General features: G+C 49.1%; 1 protein-coding gene across 2 annotated transcripts in view; it reads right to left on the bottom strand.

Annotated features, from left to right (window-relative positions):
• Positions 1–21360, bottom strand: part of DTX2 (deltex E3 ubiquitin ligase 2) — a 36020-nt gene that overhangs the window by 7436 nt on the left and 7224 nt on the right. Inside the window, exons 3-6 of one of the 2 annotated variants that reach the window (XM_080678577.1) lie at positions 17875–18234; positions 14426–15062; positions 7394–7494; positions 1787–1927 (exon numbers count right to left, since the gene is read on the bottom strand). In XM_080678577.1, the coding sequence (XP_080534703.1) occupies positions 1787–1927; positions 7394–7494; positions 14426–15062; positions 17875–18142 (1147 nt within the window). In that variant the 5' untranslated portion in view covers positions 18143–18234. The remainder of the gene's footprint in view (positions 1–1786; positions 1928–7393; positions 7495–14425; positions 15063–17874; positions 18235–21360) is intronic. The other variant, XM_080678578.1, reaches the window with a different exon arrangement.

The following is a 21360-nucleotide window of genomic DNA, read 5'->3' as shown; positions in this document are numbered from 1 at the left end:
ATCCTGCCTCAAGGTCACTGGGGAGCTCCTAGCCTCCAACACCAAAGGGCTGTGGCTTGAACCCAAGCTCAAGGCCATCAGCTTGTGGCTGCAAAGACTTTCAAGCCTGAGGCTTCAAAAGCTGAGCTTTCTCTAGGCCAGAGGCCAGGTGATAGTTGTGAGGGTAGCAGATAGGCTGGGGTCAGGCAATGTCTGGCTCTTATGCTAGGACCAAATCATGCTACCTGAGTCTCAGTTACCTCGTCTAAAAAGTGGAGACCTAATACCGACCAAAGCTGATAGCTGTAAAGGCATTAACTGTTATTACCTGAAAGGCAGCTGCAGGCAAAGAATACCATACTCTACACCGCCCCCACCCCACACACATACCAATAAGCCCCCTCTCCCCCCACACATACACAGACACTCACAAACTTTGAGGACCTGACTCTGGTGAGAAAGCCAGGCCAAAGCACAATGACCACCAACACTTGGTGGCCGTCCTGGTATCGGAGACTCTACTCAGATTTGTGGGAGGAGCCTCTCAGAAAAACCTGGTGGCTACAGACCAGTCTCCAGATGAACTTAGGACCCCATCCACCAGGACTAGTCACTGGCCCACTTCTGGTGAGGCGCAGCTCAGCATCCCATTCCCCACCTACCCGCCCTGGCCCAGGCAGCCTCTCAGAACTGAAGGTAGCTTTCCACGAGCCACACTTCTCCAAGGGAGCCAGCCAACCCCATGAAAGGGACATCTGAGCCCAAGAAGGCCAGGTCTGCCAAGAGCCTAAGTGTTCCTTCAAGGCAAACCCGAGTGCCTCGGGAAGCTGCTGGCCTGCCCTGCCCACAGACCTGTCCGTCTCCACCTCCAAGGAGAGTAAGAACTGGACTGGAGTCAGGACCTGAGCCTGCCCGGACTACTGGGGGTGAGGGTGGGAGTGGGGTGGGGCTGGGTAGGTAAAGCCCTGCCCCCTCCCTGGGCCTTTCATCTGTCCTATGGGGTGCCGGTTAGACAGGCGGTGAGCATGATCAGAGCAGCCATCCCACTATGTGCCAGGTGCTTCCTGTGTATACCGTCTACTCCTCCCACAACCAATCTGCTAAGTAGGAGGCACCGGCTCATGAATGGAGGAGACATTTGTGTTGAGTTCACAAAGCTGGTGAGTGCTAGAACCAAGACAAAAACCCAGGACTGGCTGAGCCAGGCTGTGCTCCCTGCTCACATCATCCCGGAGGTCACTGGCTCTCAGCAGTCCATGCTTCCCTGGCCCCATGATGGAGCTGGAGCCACAAATGGCTTTAGAAATGACAGGTTTAGAACTTTTCACCCAAGTCTTGTTAAAACTCACAGTGGTTCTGAAATCACTTCTCCAGCAGGGTGATGGGCAGGACAGTGGTCATAGGGGACTCCTGTGAAGTAGATACACCTGGGGGGCCAGACAGGTCTAGGGGCCTTTCCTGAGACACACACTGGCCCCAGGGAAGGGACAGAGTTCTCTCTCATCCTGAACCAATCCTCACCCCACACCTGTGTTTACAAAGTCACAGTCCGTAAAAACAGGCCGCTTGCCATCTGTGCCAGAGAGAAAGGACCTGAACTCGGGGACTGCAGGAGAAAGTAGATTCCCAAGGGGCCACCTCTGCTGCTGAGGGCAGGGAGAAGGGCTCGGAGCCCACGTCCCAGCAGGTGAAGCAAGCGGAGAAGGACCATGGGAGTCAGAGAAGAGCGACTGATGCGGAAGTCAGAGGCAGCAAGACTTGGAGGCGGCTGAGCAGAGGCCAGAGAGTATTTGTGAGCAGAAACTACCTTTCATGGACATTTTCCTCAATCTCTTAACTGAGCTGTGACTTTTAGAGGCCAGACAGGAGGCGGGAGGACTGGCAGGCTGGGGTGCGCGGCTAAGACACACAGGGAGTCCGATGGCTGACATCAGAACACTCGTCATGCCTACACGGGGTGCGAGATCAGACATGCAGAGGGGAGAAACATTAGGAGGAGTCAATTGGTGCGTGACATCCATAAACCCCAGCTGTCCAGGTAGCACTGTGAACGGCCATCAGGACCCACTGGTCTCCCTGGAGAATCTGGAGGCTTGAGGCTGCCAGGGCCTATCCAGGCTGGCAGGGGAGAAGCTCCAGGCAAGCCAGTGAGATGCCTGGCTCATTGGAGTCCTGGCCCCAAGTTCCACAGGTGTCTATCCAAGCAACTGATCAGCTTGCACCCAGAACATGCAGGAGGGTAAGGCTGTTTGCTTCAGGAGGACAGAGGGCAGAATGCCACCCCAGGAAGCCTCCTGAGCAGTTCCGGGTGGCGTCTCCCCATGCCAGGCATGGAGAAAGAGCAGAAGGGTAACATGGAAGGATGCAGCCAAGCTACGGAAACATGGAGGGGCTCTCAAGCTCACAATCCTCCCCATGTTCTCCCTGCACACCCCTTTAGCTCCCAGTCACTGCCTCCAGGGGGCACTGTATGCTTTCTGTGCCCTATCCGGATTGTCTAGGTCAGCGGTTGCCAACCGGAGGTCCGAAAGGTTGGCGACCGCTGGTCTAGGTGGCTTCAGTGCCATTGCTGGGGTGGGCAAGCAGGAAAGCGGACTCTGAGCCTACTCCCCAACGAAGGTGTCCCCATGGCCCAGGGGACTACTCCTCTAGAGCAGCACAAGTCCCAAGCCATGGCTTCCTCTTCTGTAACCTCAGCTGAGGCTTAAATAGCCCTTCGGCCCTGGGTGGGCATGTCCACAGGGGGAGAGAGCTGAAAAGGCAGCCCAGCTGAGATGGATATCCATTCTTGTCATACTTCTTGATGCCTGCAGGGGGAGGCCTCACTCCTCAGCCAGGTGCTCCATCTGTGCTACCCGTCTCCTAACTGACCCTCACCCCACACTGCTCCCTTAGCACTCCCTGAGGGTCCGACACTTCCTGGAACACAGCATGACCTCCTACTGGAGTGGCTATTCCTGCCACCCTCTCAGCCTATTCTGCTGTCCACAGCACCACTTCCCCAATCCCTCCGGTCCTCAGTCTAGCTCAAAAGCACCTCCTCCTGAGGGGAGCTCTGGGCTTCTCCTTGAGTACCTCCCTGAGTGTGGCATTCTGGGCGCTCAGAATCTGACTAGGGAGCTGGGCACAGCCTGGGGGAGGAAGTGGAGATTCTGGACCTGCTGGGCCCCATTTCCCCACCTAGCAAGGCCAACAGAGCTGCCCACTCCAGAGGCAATTCAGAGGGGTAAGGTAACACCTGACCTTGGGATCCATCATGCCAGCCACTGTGGCATCTACTCCTGAGGCCACCAGTCCCCAAGAGGCCAAGCATGATCAACGCTCCTGCCCTCTTCAAGGCAGGACCCATTCTCCTGAATTCAAGTTGCAGACACAGGTCTCCACTTAGAAGCCTGCAGAGGTCTGCCTTCTTGTGAAAAAGTGGGAAAGCAGCATGTAGTGAACAGAATGGTCAGGGACACGAAGACGGACCATCATATCTTCCCCAACAGCAAGGGCTCAGGACAGCCACCCAAAGTCCTAACATCCCCAAATAACTGTAACCGCTCAGACAGCCACAGCTTTCCTCCGCTCATCTGATCTGTCAGAGTCCCCGAGATTGCAGGCCTTTACACAGGCAGATGTGTGAACACCCCTTTCTGGCACCAAAGATCCGCCTTCGGCCAGCTCAGGTGCAAGCTTATCCTCCTCTGGCTCTGGTCTTACCAATCAGGGTTCAAGCCCAGCACCCCTCCTCCCTGGATGACTGGTCTTGGGCAGGTTGCAGCAACATAAAATGTAGATACTGCTCCTCCCTCACAGGGTGGGAACCTAGCCCCAGCATCACCCACTCCCCGAAAGAGAGGTCCGGGCCATGCCACAGCCCGTGACACTGACCCGAGGCACTCCGGGCCTGACCTGGAGCTGGCTCCTCTGTGGACCTCCTCCGCCAGTGCAGAGGGGCACACAGTCCAACAGCATGGCCACTTGTTTGTAAATCTACCTGCACAACCCTGTGTCTAAGTGCTCAGCTCACTGCAGCTGTGCCTGAATCCATACTCCCAAACCCATAAACACAGTCCAGGCTGAGAGAACACTCTCCAGACCCTGCTTCTGGGGGGCTGGCCTGGGATCTCTTGTTCCCCGGCGCCCTAAACAATAGTCCCAACAACAGGTATAAGCCAGAGGCTTGCATTCAGGGTAGGTGGCGTCTGATCATGGACTCCAATCCAGTCTCTACCCTTTTCTAGCTGGGACCAAGTTCCTGAACCTTTGGGGTCTGTTTCCCCAATAAGTAAAGTGAAGGTTAAAATACCCACTTACTTCCAGGATTGCTCTGAGAGTCAAGGGAAGGGGGGACAGTGAGAACAGTTTTAGGTACTTTCGCTGTAGCATTTTTGCCATAAACATTTCACTGCATAACTAATTGGACATTAGGCAATTTTGCCATAAAAAACCCCACAAAATCATGACAAAAGAGGGACATTAAAAAGGAATAACATTAAAAATATATATTGTGAAATATAAAATATTTGACTACCTTTGTGTGTGTGTGTGTGCGTGTGTTAATCCTCATCTGAGGTCATTCTTTCCATTGCTCTTTCAAAGAGAGTGGGAGGGAGGGATGGAGAGAGGGAGGAGGGGAGAGAGAGAGAGAAACATTGATGTGAGAGACACACATCGACTCCCACAAACGCCCCATCCAGAGGGCAGGGAGGGAACCTGCAATTCAGGTACGTGCCCTTCACCGGAAATTGAACCCATGACACTTTGGTGTGTGGACCAGTGCTTTAACCACTAAACGCACCAGCCAGGGCCATTTGACTACACCTTTAAAATGTGTGCAGGTTCATCAGGTACAAGCCACAGAGTAAAATCAGGTACTGCACCAATACCTGATTATATTCTGTGGCTTGTACCTGAGCACTTGTCTTTGTCCTATGGGAAATGTGGGTTCAACTCTCTTTCTCTACCCAATGTTGTGTGCTCCAAAATAAGAAACCAACTATCTCTCGGGGGAAATCATCATCATCTGGAAGAAATGCTATTTTAACCACCACTATATTTAAGTTCTTTGTCAACGGAGAAATAAACCAACTAAACAAAAAAGAAACCAAACCAACCAAAAACAAAATAAAAAATGTCAACCAGTTATTTTACCTTTTTTTATGGCAAAACTGCCTTATGGCCAAATAGTTAGTTGGCAAAAATGTCTGTAGTAAAGATGCTATGGTTCTCAGCCTCAAGAATAGAAGAAAGGGAGCTAGAGCTACTCAATACCAGACCACTTCTGGAGGTTCTTATAAACATGTGTATTAAAGCCTTAGTGATTACAGAGAGGACTGGAGCCATGTAACGTGCAGGCCAAGATTGTTCACCCACAACTTTCTCCAACAAGACTGGCACCAAACACATGCACTCATGCACGTGCATGCACACACATGCATGCAGGCGCACACGCACACACAAGTCTGACTTATCTATGGCAGCTGATGCCACAAGAAGACCTAAACTGGGCAGGAACTTTCTAGTCACCATCTTTGCTCACTGTTCTCTGTTCCAACAGAGGGTTAATGTCTGAACAGCTGAAGCTGGTGCCAGAGGGCCTGCAGGGCAAGGCCTCCCCTCCTGGGGCTTTCCCAGCCCCACTCTCCCATCTCCTATTACCTTCCTGACTGGTCCTTCCATTTCCTTCAAGGGCTCTTCTTCCCAGTGTCCTACCCATGGTCCCTGTAAGCTCACACACTTCCATGGGGGGAAGAGGCCATCCCGAACTGCTTGTCTGGGCTGCACATCCAAACTCCCACTGCCTCTAGGCCAGTTCCATCTATCTATACCAGCCATTGCCCCCTTCCCCTCCCAGTGTTCCCACCAGACTCAGGAGCAGCACAGTGTAACAGCTGAAAGGCTAGATTCTGAGGACAGAATGCTTGAAGCTGCATCCCAGCTCTATAAGGAGAGGCTGGCTGATCTAGAGAAGTTATGAAATTCTCTGGGCCTCAGTTTCCTCAAGTGTAAAATGGGAATAAAGTTCCCACCTCACAGAGCTATGATTGGGATGAAGTGAATCAACACACATACAAAGCTCCTAGTGAATCCACACTAATAATTTCTTACAGCACTGCCATCAGCAGCTGTACACCAGGCCTCGTTCTAGCCCTTCTCTCTCACAATCAGGTCCATCACCAAGTCAGAGCTCTTACCTCCATCCCACTGTCACAGCACTACTGGGGCCTTGGTTGGCTTACCTGAGGCATGAAGTCAGGCTCCACAAGGGTCTCCCTGCCTCCAGGACTGTCTTCCCCATGTTATCACAGCAACTCACCTAACACATACACTCCACTGATCTTATTCCCCCGTTTGACCCTTTAAATGACGAAGGTTCACTACATTGAGTCTACCTTTCTAGAGCACTTTATATTTCTCATAAGGTAAAAAAATAACTTTCAGTGCCTCCATAACATCTGTAAAAAGAACTTAAAAAACAGTCCCAAGATGTATGGTTAACAAAAGATCTAGCTAGACACAAAAGCCACTTATTCATAATGTCACTCTAGCCAAAATAGTTCTGGAACTTTCCCAGAGGCCCCTTTAAGGAAATGCCTAATGCATTTCAGGATAGGAACGTGATCCTTCAAACATAATTCAAGATGATGTGGAAATTTAAAAGATGGCACCTGGCCCAGGAGCTTAGTCGGTTAGGGCATTGTCCTTGGTCAGGACACATACAAGAATCCTATATAATAATCCTATATAATAGAAGGCTAATATGCATAGCGACAGAACGGCAAAACGACTGGTTGCTATGACGTGCACTGACCACCAGGGGGCAGACGCTCAATGCAAGAACTGCCCCCTGGTGGTCAGTGTGTTCCCATAGGGAGAGTGCCACTGAGCCAGAAGCTGGGCTCATGGCTGGTGAACGCAGCAGCAGTGGCGGGACCCTCTCCCGCCTCCATGGCAGCACTAAGGATGTCTGACTGCCAGGCCTACGCCGTCAGTCAGACATCCCCTAAGAGGGCGCAGGCCGGGTTGAGGGACAACCCCCGCCGAGTGCACGAATTTTGTGTACCAGGCCTCCAGTCAACCAGTAAAGACGAATGGGTGGAACAACAAACTAATGTTTCTCTCTCTGTCCCCGACCCCCCCAAAAATTAATACATTAAAAAGAATTTTTTTTTTAAATTTTAAAGATAGGGTAAGGTCCACACCAGGGCACCCACCCCCTAAGAGAGAAAGGAAGGGTACCCCAGGCTCACTCACCAGGTGTACGCCATCATTGACAAGAGGCACTGCCCCCTGAAAGGAGCCCATTTGGGTTTCCATAAGAACACAGAGGGTAATGACCCTCACCCCACAATCTCCTCCAACTGCCCCTGAGTCTTGCCAAACAGAGTCTGTTCCAGATTCCAGAGCCCGAGAGCAGCATGCATACCTGCAAGGGCTTGCTGGACCCTGCTGGGCTTCGGCATCTGCACGGGCACAGTGGTGGGGATGCTCCCAGGGTTGCTCACAGGACCGCTGGGCATGGAGGCACTTGGGGAGAAGAGAGAAAAGTTTAGTGTGTGGAGCCGACTTAGCAGAAAGGAGAGTCAGAGAAACATCAGTTAGAGACACACTGGTACTGCCGAGGCCCCTTCATAGTTTCACTTTTCACAGCTGCTTCTGGGTGAGGGCTTCTGCTTTCTTCTTTTTTTAATTAAAGATCTGATGAAGAGTATCTGAAAAGAGGAGCAAAGAAATCTGAATTTCACCACTCTCAGACCCTAACTAACCTATAGAATCTGAGCACTTCAAAATGTTAAGCCCAGAGCCTAGTCCACCATCACTTCCTCTGCAAAAATCACGTGACAAGAATCAAACTTCAGGCCAGGCAGGGACTGCTGGGGTATGAGGTCTCATCATTTTAAAAAGAAGCTTTAACTGTCAAAAAATGTTTTCCTGGCAAATCCAGAGACTCTAAAGACAAAAAATTTTGAGCTTGCTAGCTTCATAAAAATGAGAGCTCTATGATAGCTGTAGAAGAAAAATCCAGCAGAAGCCACTCTAACAAGTGATCAAAACCAACATCGCCAGTAATATGACCAATCAGTATCAGGAACCCCAAGGAACAATGCTCCAAGGACACACCACCATTTTTGCAGTTCCTGCCAAGATTGCAAAAACTCAGTCCAAATTATGAGAAAACATCTGACAAACCCAAATTAAGAGACATTTGACAAAGTAATTATGGAAGTGTCAGGGTTATAGGAAGATGAAGAAAGACAAAGGAACAGTCACGATGGTAAGAAAGAATTGACAACTGGATGCAAAGAATGAGACACAGAATGAGAAGAGTGGTTGAAAACTGGTTTAATTAATAGCAATGCACCAACAGTAATTCTTTGGTTCTGAAAACTGCACTATGGTTATGAAAGATGTTAACATGAGAAGTCTAGTAAGGGAGATATGGAAACTCTCTGTACTATCTTTGTAACTTCTCTGTAAATATAAAATTGTTCAAAACTAAGGGATTAAAAAAAAAGAGGGTCTTGCTTCTCACAGTGACTATGTTCAAGTCACTAATTTGGCTTTAGGCCATTATATTTTTTTTAAAAATACACTTTTGATTTCAGAGAGATGAAGGGAGATGGAGAGAGAGAAACATCAATGATGATAGAGAATCATTGACTGGCGGCCTCCTGAACACCCCATACTAGGGATCAAGCCCGCAACCCGGGCATGTGCCCTGACTGGGAATCAAACCCTGATTTCCTGGTTCATGGATCGATGCTCAACCACTGAGCCACATAGACCAGGCTAGGCCGTTGTATAAAGCATTTAATTCATTGGTCTCTGGGGGGAATCTGATGCATCACAAGGTGCATTACAACGGAGCCATTAATCTTATTCAACATTCACTGGTCTGTTTTCCTGACTCGGCTAAAGAGCCAGCTGTTTCTGCAGAGGTTCGAGGGAAAGGCCTTGAGAGAAGTGAACTAGCTCCTTCTCTATGTCCACAAAAGCTTCATTCATTCTTTTAACTTTTTCAGCGTCCACAATATTTATCTCCTTAAGATTCGTGGTTTTGCTTTACTTTTTTTGGCTGGGTATGTGAAACACATTCCTGGCTCCTGCCCTTTCCATTTGTTCTTGGCCATTGTCAGGCTGACCTCTCACAACCACTCAAACTAGGCCATTAAATTTTTAAATAACAAATCCATGCCATTATGGCTGGGGGGAGCCCTGCACTAGAGAACAATTGGTGTAGATGGCCCAAGGTGACAGCCAACACCCCCAATCCTGGTTCCTGGGTCCTCCCATCCATCCTTACCCATGTTAAAAATGATGAAATAGAAAGAGTTATAAAACCCTTCTACCTAATCCCTACACTGGAACTTGTTAAGGACAGAGCCTTTGTTTCTTTTCTCCTGGGCCCAGCCAGGAACCAGGTACTGGGAAGGGGACTCAGGAAATGATGAACAGCTTCAGTCTACTGTGTTACCCTTACATCTGCCAGTAAACCAACAACTTGCCTGATTATGGCAAATGCTTCCAGAAGCTGCCCCTGATCCTTCCCTACCACCAGCCACAGGTCATAGATCCCGCTGGTGGAAACTACAGGGAGCTGACTGGTTCTGATCCAAACCAGAAAAACCTCACACCGAGCTAGTGCTGAAGCTGCCAGCACCTTGCACGGGGTCTGTAGCACAGCAGGTGCTCTGGTATATCTGAGTGAAGAAAGAGGTTGTTTTGTTTTCATTCCTGGATTGTTCTCCCAATCAGAATATCCTGTGTGGCCATGCTACCTGCCCTCCTCATCTACTCTCCTTCCCAAAACAACAATGGAACTGGACCTAGAGTGCTCGGATAATGCAATGGCGGGGCTGGGTGTTCAGGACACCTGGGCTAAGGTTTTGGCCCACTGAACTCTGTTTAATGTGGAACAAGCTCCACCCCAACTCCCTACCCTAATTTCTGAGCCTCTTCCCCCATTTGTTTTCTTATTTTTATTTTTGGTGTTTTGTATTTTTTGTTGTTAATCCTCACCCGAGGATATTTTCGCATTGATTTTTAGGGAGAATGGAAGAGAGGGGGAAAGACAGAAACACTGATGTGAGAGAAACATATCAATTATTTGCCTCCTGCACAAGCCCTGACCAGGGCCCAGGCCATGGAGAAGCCTGCAACCAGGGTACATGCCCAGGCCATGGAGAAGCCTGCAACCAAGGTACGTGCCCTTGACTAGAGTCCAACCTTTGGTCCGCAGGCCAACGCTCTATCCACTGAGCCAAACGGGTTACGGCCCCAATTTGTTTTTTAAAAGGAAGGTAATTCTTTTTGCAATTCTCAGGTTCTGTAAATGAAGGAATTCAAGAAGATATAGCCCTTCCAGTCATCTTTCACCTCCCAAGCCAACTTTCCAGGGAGCACTGAGCTTGAGCCCTTAACCAGGAAGCCAGAAAGCTGAAGCTTGACTCTACAACAGCACAAAATTAATGGGCTACTCAGTGGGCTCAGCACTACCGGCCCAGAGGGGCTCCAGGAAGTGAGGTCTTCCTTCACCAGAGAGAGGCACATATCTAAGGGAGGAGGCCTAATTTTATGTTTCATCCCCTCAAAAACTAGAACACAAAACAGATATGCAACGAGGCTTCCAGTGGGCAACTCACCCTGGAACAGGGACCAAGAACAAAGAATCATGACTAAGTTTTATTTGCTTAGGGGTCTCCCCTAAGCAAATTACCCTAGCTCCTCCCCCCCATTTCCCTGCTCTGATCAGAGAGAATGAAGCAGAAAAAGCATCCAGTGGTTCCCACAATGGGAACTTCCAAGAGTGAACAGAACCTTGGTGGCCATCGATCCAGTCCATCATCCTCAAAGGGCTCAGACTAACAGCAGGCTCCCTCTGTGGGGCATCATGTGCAGTGCCCTTCTCCGACAATTCCCTCAGTCACCGCCTCAAGCCTCCCTCTCGGCCTCTCACCTTCCTGGGTCTACCTACTAAGCCTACCTGGCCTTCCTGTCTGAGACCATCGCCTGGAGCTTCCCAATGGAGATGAGAACATGACACATGAGGACAGACAGAATTTGACAGTCCCAGGTAAGGGGCAGCGCTAGGAGGCTGAAGAGTAAGGAAATGCAAGGCCTCCCTCCAGCTTCCCAAAGACCAGGAAGCCAGCACCAACCATGTACAGGACAAGGAGGTCAGATGTGGAATCGGACACCCCACCTCCAGTGCCTGCTCCTGCTTAAAGCTGTGTGCCCTTAGGCATGTCGAATCCCCTTCCTGAGCTATCTGTAAGATGAAAATAATTCCAAAAGGCCCCCAGGGCAGCACCCCAATACAAATATCCATTGTTTTCCAGGTCTCAGAGGAGCAAAGGGGTGTGTACAGGAAAGCTGAAGGGCTGCCGAACACCTTTATGCAGAGGCCTCACTAAACCCTAAAACCAACAGCAATATTAGAGCAAAAGGAAACTTCAGAAACTGGCCAACCCACCTCCTTAATTTTAAGAGGTGAAAACAGAGACCTGGAAAGGGAACAGAGCTGGCCCAGACACCGACAGTGAGTCAGGAGGAAAGTCCTACCTGGAATGCAGGATTTCAAATCACACAAACCTAAAGAGCCTGGCCAACAGCAGGAGGGAGTAGGGTGCCCTTAGAGGAAGGGAGAACGGCAGTAAGAACAGAACAAATGAAAGCAAACTGCAAGAGCCATTTTCTAGGGCTGCTTAATGCAGAGACAAAGCGTGCCGAGGCTTAGTCACACCAGAGCTGCAATAGACTGCTGGTCATAATCACCACCTCAAACCATTAAAATGCGCAAGCCGGTACACCTTCTATTAAAGAAGACAAGAATATATACATGACACATTTTGGGAAGTTTTCCATCCAACATCATTAAAACACAAGTTTTGTGCTTAAAGGGATAAACTTCAACGACCAGGAGATTTACTTAAATCCAGCAGCTCAGTGACAAATCGTGTACCTTCTCAATGTACTGCTGCCTACTCAGAAAGCCTCTCAGGGCACAAGGAAATCAGTCAGTCAAGGTCTTACCCAGATTGAGCAAGAAGCTATGTGAAGCCACATGGGTTCCACAAATTTTTATTTTACTCACATGTTCTTTCCAGTGGCTACCACTAAACACAGCTGGTTCTCAGGCTTACCCAGAGCATGGCACTGCCTGCCCTGCTGCCTTCTCCTCTCCTCCACAAACATGGTAACTTTCACCTAATGCTGTTGACATTCATTTGGCTTCAAGAACTATACCACAGACCCTAGGGAGACCAAGTTGCCAAGTGTTTTCAATCCTCCCACCCTCAGTGGGTTAAGAAGTCAGCCATTTATTAAACCCCCTCTGGCTCTACAACACCCATCAGAGAAGGGTTAACTGAAGAGGGCCCCACTACAAATTAGATACAGGAAAACCTAGTTTCTCAAAGTGGGGATAGGCCCATGCAAGTAAAGATCGCCCCTCCCAGTTCCCAAAAAGCTGGAGGAGATAAAGATGAACATCCACCTTAGGAGGCAGGTCCCTTTGAGGCTGTTTCAACTAACAGAGCCAGCTGGCCTAGTTCCCTCCTGGCTTACAATACAGGACAAGCACCAACACGCATGGCCCAGCAATAAAGGTAAGACCGTCTGGCCCAGCCACTTTCCCTTCAGTAACTTGCTTGGCCTGTACCAGTTGCGCCCACATCAACAGTCTCTCGGGCCTCAGGCTGGGGAGGTGAAAGCAATGGAAGCCCTGTACCGGGAGAAAGCAACCAAGCTTATAAATTGCCTGGCTCAATCCCAGAATCCCACCTCTAGAATCATCCAGAAGTTTCCCTTAAAATAATTTGTAAGGACTTAAGAAGCCCCAGGAGGCTAGGCAAAGCCAAGCTAGTAGAAGCTCTAGCCCTACTGATAATCATTCTGGGCTGGCAGATATAGCACACTTCTCTCTAAAAGAGACTGACCCACATATTGGAGGGGGCTTCAAAAGGGCACTGGGTGAAAATGGGCTCGCACAGAGTCCTGCTTGCTAATGTCTATGTAAAAGTCCACAGAGAAGGCTCAAGTAAAACCTCCCTGTGCTCCCAATTCCCAGAAAAATCTTAGCTCCACATGCCCCAATTCTCAGGAGAAAATGCCCAGGAAGATGCCCTGACCCATCCAGGACCCATTCCTCTCCTGTCTGTTGGACTCCTCCACACTCATCCCTCCAGATACCTTCCATCTTCCTCTCCTTGTGCCTTTAAGAGAGCTTCAGAACTCCATGTGTCCCACATGGCCCACTCTGGGGCCTTGGTTTAAATCCCAGCTCTGCCACTTGCTAGCTGGGCTGCCAACCCTGTCAGCCTCAATGTCCTCACCTGTAAGCTGAGGACAGCACTCACCGAATGGCTGTTATGAGGATGAACTCACTCACTCACAGAGCCTGCTCAATGGGGCTGGCTTAACATGTACGCAGTGAATGGCAGTTGTCACTGTGTCTGCTAGAAGTTGGCAGGGTCCTCTGAAAACCAGCTTTAAAAAATGCTAAAGGCCCAAGTTACCAAGGCCTTGGCCACACTAGAAAGCTTCAGCCCTTACCATGATCAAGTGGGCAGGGATGGAGCTGGGTGAGTGATGCAGCAACAAGATACTGACTGGCTGACAGCAGTGCAAATCAACAAGATGCTGACTCCCTGGGAAACAGGGCAGCCAAGGGCCCACATGTCCAATCACTACCTGCCCAGGTCACCCTCTCTCAGAAATCAGCCCCCATCCCAAATACCACTCTGAATTCTCAAAATGTTCTCCAAACCCAACTCTCTCAGTAATGATCAATGAGGCCCTTGTCACTGACAGGTGTCTGAGCACCCCAGGAGCACAGCCCAACTGGCCACTCCAGGAACTTTTCTCACTTTAAAGTGCCAACTGGTCTGGATGGGCCTGTTTCATCATCTTTCTCAAGGTGCAGAGAGCTCTGATAGACAGCGGGCTAGAATGCATCAGCACAGAGGGGCTGTCCTATGTCACCAGTTGCCACCTCGTAAGTGCCCCTCCCCAACATTTTGCTCTCCCCTCAACCAAAGCTGAGCTCAAAACTTTCTCCTGGACAAGACTGTGGACTTAGGGAGGGGAGTGAACCTTCCATGTCTATGAGGTGAAATGTTCTCAGCTACATGGCACACAGGCACAGTCAAAAGTGGTTAGCTGCTCTATACAGAGAGTGCGATTCTCCCGAGTGAATGGAGGGATTACTGGTTTTAACCTGTGTGGCAACTATCAACACTCAAGTCCCAGAGGTCAAGGCTTTGTGGGATGCAAGGCTGTGGACAGCTGTGGCACCACATGGCACATGCAAAGGAGATGACATAGCAGAAACAACAAAAGAAGCAGGTGCTAAGTCTGCAGGTATTTGGGTGAGTCTTCCCAACTAAGGAAAAGCAAAACTCAAGCCTGCTGACAAGGTACACAGGTGGACAAAATGACCCTCAATAACACAAGATACCTGGCTCCACTGGCAGTGGATGATCCTGGGGGCTGGCGCTGAGGTCCCAGGTGGGAGAGGCTGGAGCAGTAAAAGGGCTGGTTCCCCAAGGAAGGCAGCACCCCACCCCAGGGGTTGGTGGTGTTCAGCCTGGGTGCAGACCTAGCTCCAGAGAGTGAGGGCTTATTGTATGGGGCAAAGGCCTGGTGAGCCCCAAAGATAACAGCAGTCCTTTGGGGGGTCTGAGGAGTAGGGTATGCAGGGAGGCTGGTCATGGAGTGGCGGTAACGACCTGACACAGGGCCAGTTCCGCCACTGTTGAGGCACTGATGGCAAGAGCAGGCGACTCCCATGTGGCCTGGTGGAGCGATGATGGTGGTCACTGGGTAAGGGGGCCCTGCTTGGCGCCGCACACTACGGCAGTAGTTCGAAGCCTTGTTGGTCTGTATGTGGGTGGCATAGTTGACGATGTAGTTGTACCCCAAAGGTGCCAAGTCCACAAGCTGGTTGCCCCTGGCCACCTGCTGCTCCAGATAGTCACAAATGCTGGCTTCATAGGCTGTCCAGGAGCCATCGTCGTTCAGCCACTCCCAGACAATGCCCCGGCCCGGGGCTGAGAGCTGAGAAAACAGGTGCCTCCGCACAGCCCGCATGGTGCCTGTTTTGCAAGGAATATTACATATAAATGGTTAACCTGCTAGCACCCCTAACAAATGGAGTTTTATATTTTTCCACAACCAAATTAAATTAATATGATCACAGTATATATAGGGTCATGGTGCCATCTGACCTAAAGTCTGGCAATGGTTGTTCTTCCCAAATGTTGGGTGAAGGATAGAGAGCACTCTTTAGATAAAAAACCTGTGGCCCAAAAGGATCAAGTAGCAGCAGGGGATCCATGCTCCTGGGCAGGAGTGGGGGATGCTGAAAGTTTAGGTCAAAGCATTGCTGTGGCTCAGACTCAATGAGGCTTTAAAAATGATTTCTAGCCCTGGCCAGCACTGCTTATGGTTAGAGCAACAGCCTACACACCAAAGGGTATCGGGTTCGATTCTCGGTCAAGAGCACGTACCTGGGTTGCAGGTTCCATCCCTGGCCTGGTCAGGGTGTGTGGGAGGCAACCAACTGATGTGAGAACATGGGTGTTTCTCTCTCTCTATCCCATGTCCTCCCTCCCTTCTACTCTCTCTAAAAATCAATGGGGGGGAGGGAGGAAATATCCTCTGGTGAGGATTTAAAAAATAAATAAATAAAAATATTTCTAATGATGAAACCTATGCAGCTTCACTTAAAAAACTGAAACAAAAAATTATAAAGAAAATGAAATCATCCATAATCTAACCACCAAAAGGAAAACACATCATTTATACTGCAATGCATTTCTTCCCATCTAGGCACATACATTGAGGTAGCTGAGAATCATACTGAAAAATGTTTCCTTCTATTTTCACATTTTATGCCGCAAGTATTTTGTGTGTCTCTAAAACTTCGTAAAACTCATTATTATTACGTAATTCTCTTACATGGATGTACCATTTCCTTTGACTTCTTAAGTAGTAAATATTGGGTAACATCCTGTGCTTAGCTTAGCTCAGTGGTTGGCAAACTGCGGCTCACAAGCCGTGGTTTGCCGCTCTGTTGACTAATGAGTTTGCCGACCACTGCGTAAGGCATTACCCTTACCCAGAAGTTTTGACTTAAGGTTAAAGACATTAGTACATTATTAAAATGTTTTTTTAAGTGTTTTTCCCTAAGGCAGTGGTTGGCAAACTCATTAGTCAATAGAGTGGCAAACCGCGGCTCACGAGCCGCAGTTTGCCGACCACTGGCTTAGCTTATATACTTAATAAAATCAAACCTGAAGATTACGGAGAAAAAGAAAAAGATAAATTTAGGCCATGCTTCCAAGCACTTGCCAAAAGATGATCACTGCAATTACCTTGCACCTTGTCTCTCAACTGCAGCAGCCCTTACCTCCATCCACAGCAGCCAGAGGGATGCTCTTTACTCCAAATTAGATTACATCACTCCTCTGCCCTAATCCTTCCTTGGCTCCCTCTTTCAGAATAAAAGCAATCCCTCTGAGGACTGAAAACCACTGAAGAAATTGCCCCTCTCCTGCCCTTCCTTCAGGTCTATCTCTGTCCCTTGCCAATGCCACTGAAGCTCAAACTTCAAATCAACCTTTCCCAACCCTCACTTCCAGGCCGATTAACACTTATTGCTTGCTATCTAACATAAAACACAATGCACATATTATTTATTTTGTATGCCACCTTTCTCAGTTTCCTGCAAACATCGTGAAGGCAGGGACTTTCACCTGCATCCAACTGATTGGAAGCCTTAGTCTCACTAGCCTGAGGATGCTGCTACAGGGATCAGAGCAGGGTTTCTTGAAACAAGTGATACTCTGGGTAATAATTGTTTGTGACAGGGCCAGTCCTGCGCACTATGGGATGTTTAGCAGCATCCCTGGCTTCTACCCAACAGATGCCAGAAGTGCCCTGCCCCTCAGTCATGACAATCAGAACTGTCTCCAGACATTATCAAATGTCCTGGGGGACAAAATCACCCCCAGCTGAGAACCACTGGCCTAGAGAAACAAGGCAAACTCTGGGAGGAAGGTGTTGGCTCCATTCTCAGTAATGCCAATCAAAACCTATAATAAAACCAAACACGAGCCCTAGCCAGCTTGGCTCAGTGGATAGAGTGTCAGCCTGCAGACTGAAGGGTCCCAGGTTCGATTCCGGCCAAGGGCACATGCCTGGGTTGTGGGCTCGATCCCCAGTAGGGGGTGTGCAGGAGGTAGCCGATCAATGATTCTCTCTCATCTTTGATGTTTCTCTCTCTCTCTCTCTCCTTCTCCCTTCCTCTCTGAAATCAATAAAGAAATATATTTTTTTAAAAAACACAAAAACAAACACGAGTGCACAGGAGAGTGAAGTAACCTGCCCAGGTCACACAGCTACGGTGCACTGGAGCCAGAACTAGCATGGCACACCACCTCCATGCTAGCCGCCTGACAATGAGATCATCAAATCTCTGCAGATAGAAACAGGCATTTTTGTTTTGGGAAATGAGGAAAGGGGCTGAGGGCCTCTGCACTGTGCTCCCAAGCTGCTCTCTACTACTAGCAGGGACTCAAATAGCATTATCTCATTAAAATGTTGATGAGATGCCACAGAAACTTAACTCTTGTTTAAATCAATTAGCCTGTGGTAAAACTGGTTTCGTTAGCGTACATCATTTCACTTAAAGTCATAGAACCTATCGACGATGTTAAGTGAAGACCTACTGTATATCGCACATTGTGTGGTACCTGCTGTCACTCACAGTACCCACCTCCCAACTGTATGCATATCAGGGAAAGGGCTAAGCTCTGAGAGTCAATTCTGTAACTCCAACATCCCGTGTGGCAGCCGACCCAAAGCAGGTGCTTGGATACATACTAGAAGCAGAACATGTCTTACCAGTGTCCTGGCGGAACTGGGTCCAGCTGGGGAGGTCGATGATGTAAGGGGCCAGCGAGGGGTCAGCTTGGCCTAAGGGGATGCTATGGGCCAGGCTCCCCAGCCCAAAGCGCTGGCCCTTCTGCTGGACAAACTGCTGCTCGATGTAGTTACAGACAGTGGCACTGTAGGGGTGCCAGGTGCCCATCTCATCCTGCCACTCCCACACGACCACTACCACAGGGCTGCTGTACACCTGAGCCAAGGAAGAGCTTGGGGCCATGGCCATCTTCCCCAGGATCTCTCTGCTTTCCCAAATGGCTTCAGACCACTCTAGGCTGGCGTCTCCGGCTCATTGCCCAGTGTTTCCAGCAGACCTGTCTGTAAACAGGACAAACAAGCAGTTACCAATGCACACAATGCCAGAGTCAGCCTCAATGCAGAGAAAAAAATCATGCTTTTCCACAGTCACTTTTTCCCCTAATATCTTAAGGCATCTTGAATCAAGTACCCAACCCTGTACTTTGCTGAGGAAGCCAGGAAGAATTCAGTCAATCTAGCAGCCTACCTACCTCTGCACTGTTCAAGAAGATACAGTGAAGAGAATTTTAGGTGCTGATCATCAGCCCAGCTTCTGTCTTTTTACCAACAATTTCTCTCTGACCCAGTACTAAATGTATCCTTTTATACTGCATGTGTTTTCATGAATCACTCCAAACCCCCAATGGACTGAGGTTATCATGACCCCTAATACCTGTGTGAGGATGCTATGGTTTCCAAAGCAGGTTGTTGTTTCTCCCATGCTACAGATGGGAAAAGAAAACTGTCTCAAAAAAGACCAGGGCTCTAGGACACCAGGAGCTCAATGGCAGAGGTGAGACGCACAGCACGGGTCCTAGCTCTACTGAGTCTGCAGGCTGCCCAAGGAGGCATCATTAACCATGAAGGATGCCCTTGATAAACATTAAAATCTCCTGGCTGCTGAAGCCTGGTCTCTGCACTCCACTCACTCCCTGTGCCTGGGCCTCACTGACCAGTGGGTCAGGTCCAGAGAGTTTACACCCATCTTCTAAGATATTCTTTTCCAAGTCCCTCCAGCCCACCTTCTTCCCTTGTACACTCTATTCATCCTTCAGGCCCAGCCTGTCACTCAGGGAGCCTTTCCCAAGCCACCCAGTACATGAACTTCTTCACAGCACCGGCCAGTATTCTATACCAATATACATGTATGGCTATGATGTTGTTCTGTGTCTTTCTCCCCCCTTTCTCCCCACAACAGCAACCTGGTGAGTCTGTCCTGTCCACAGCCATATCACCAGCCCCAGCAAAGGCCTTGTCACCACAGTGTTATACACATGTTAATTCAAAACACAGCTGAATGGAAGGGGATGATGGTACTATGCACCTGCAGCTGTTTGAAGGAGAAAAATCTGTGAATGCACTATATCGTGGTGGTCACCCCCGAGTGTGAGGAACAGGACCAACATTTAGTGGCAAACACGAAATGTGCTTATGTCATTTAAGCCTAACAGACCAACAAGGTGCTTTTTCTTCTACTTTATGGACAGGAATCCAAAGCTCAAAGAGATCAAGGTCTTATTGAAGGTCACACACATACTGCTAAGTGTCAGCTCTGACACCCATTTTCTTAGAGAAGAAAGATTAGCCTGAACTCTACCTTGGGCTCCACTTATAGGCCCCACTTAGAGATAGAAAAGGAGGAACAGAGAGAGGAACCCGCATCTCAAGTCTGTTATAGCATGCTCATGCAGGCCTGGTGCTAGCAGGGTTCCCAGTCATACCATCTACTCTGATTCCCATACAAATCACTTAAGTACAGACATTGAAATTTATCCCCATTTTGCAGATGAGAAAACTGAGGCCCAGTCAGTTGCAGTGACTTGCTTATATGGCTAGTAATAAGGCTGGGACCCTGGGCTTTTGCTGACGTCCCTAATATTGCACTACACCATCAAGGTTTCAGTAAGAAGGCCAAGACCACCACTCCACAAGGAAGGTAGATCTGGAGCAGCACATGAAAAGGAATAGGCATGGGCTCTGGTGTCAACATGCTGCTGACTGACTCTATTCAGGTTATCATCCTGATAAAGGTACCTCAATTCTTCAAGCTTGCTTTATTTTTCTTTCATTTGGAAATGAAGATACCAACATCTATTCTAAGTGCTTTTCATGGGGATTAAAGCATAGATGTGTAGAGAGAACCCAGCAAAGCACCAGGCACACAGCAGGTATCAGCAAATATTGGCCTCCCTCCCTTTCCCTGCTCCCCTCAACCCCAGTACCTCCCCAACCCTCAAGTCTGGGTGAGGAGTGGCAGCCTACGGCAGCACTGAGCCACAAAGCAGGAGAACACAGGCGATGAGTCAGACCTGCAATAACTGAGCACACCTGTGAGTGCCAAGGCTGCCACTGAGCTGCCAACTGCTCCAATAAAAGGACACATCCCGCACTGGAGGATTGGACCTGGGATGCCCTTGGGATAGTAGGCTGGCTTATTAGCTCAGTGCCTGCAATTAGAAGTCTCTGGAACCACATCCGGTACAAATCCCAGGACCACTTTCAGAGCCAATTACTCCTAAATCCAGACTTCACTGGCAACTCCTGGCAGGCATCATTCACCTCTCAGGAAGCAGAAGGCCTCCTATATATCAGCACACATAGTATGTCCACAGATTCCCAGATGAACCAACTCGTAGAACTTTGCCAAACAGCCTGAGAAATACAGTTGAGAACTTCAGCTAAATCTTTTCATAAAAGTGTTCAGTCTCCATAGACCGGGACCCACCACGGTCCAGGTACTGGAGACCCAGAGATGAAACAGTCATGGCACACAGCCCCTCTGTGCCCAGCTGCTGTCCCCACTCATTTCAAGGCCTTCACCTTATGTCTAGTGACACATTAAATTCTAGCAAATGCCAGAACATTCAAAGCCATTTTCACCTCCCAGCCATTGATCCTGCTGGTGCATGTGTCTAGACTTCTGTCCTCTTTCCACCTAAGCATCAAACAAATTTGTCCATCTTTCTAACTCAGTCACAGCACCCTCCTCCTGAGCCCTCTGACCTCCACCTTCATCAGTGTCTTCACACACATTCCACTTATGCTTGGCCTCAGTGTCTATCTCCCCACTGGAACAGGAACTCCAAGGGTAGACCTAGCGCTGACCCAAAGCTGCGGCTGCAGGTCTTCAATGTCCAATATCCCAGAGGGTCTGATACACCAGAGGACAAAAGAGAGGTGAACCTTCAGCTGCAGGGGCCAGGCGTTTGAGGCACTGACCAGAAATGTCCATGGGCATTCAACTTGAACACAGCAATTATGCGCATATAGCAGTCCTGTCAATGCACCCATTCTGTACAACTACCTCAGCCATTGGGGAGCTACTGTTCAAAAAACCTAATTTGTTTCAGCTCCTAATGACAGGGCTATTTAGTGTTCTTAATTATGAAAATTATTATTATTATTGTTACTGGCCACGGAAGAAAT

The sequence above is a fragment of the Plecotus auritus genome (genome assembly GCF_963455305.1).
Source record: "Plecotus auritus genome assembly, chromosome: 7".
Lineage (NCBI taxonomy): Eukaryota > Metazoa > Chordata > Mammalia > Chiroptera > Vespertilionidae > Plecotus > Plecotus auritus.
Note: the sequence above shows the minus strand (reverse complement) of the source record. Positions and strands in the feature narration are given on the sequence as shown.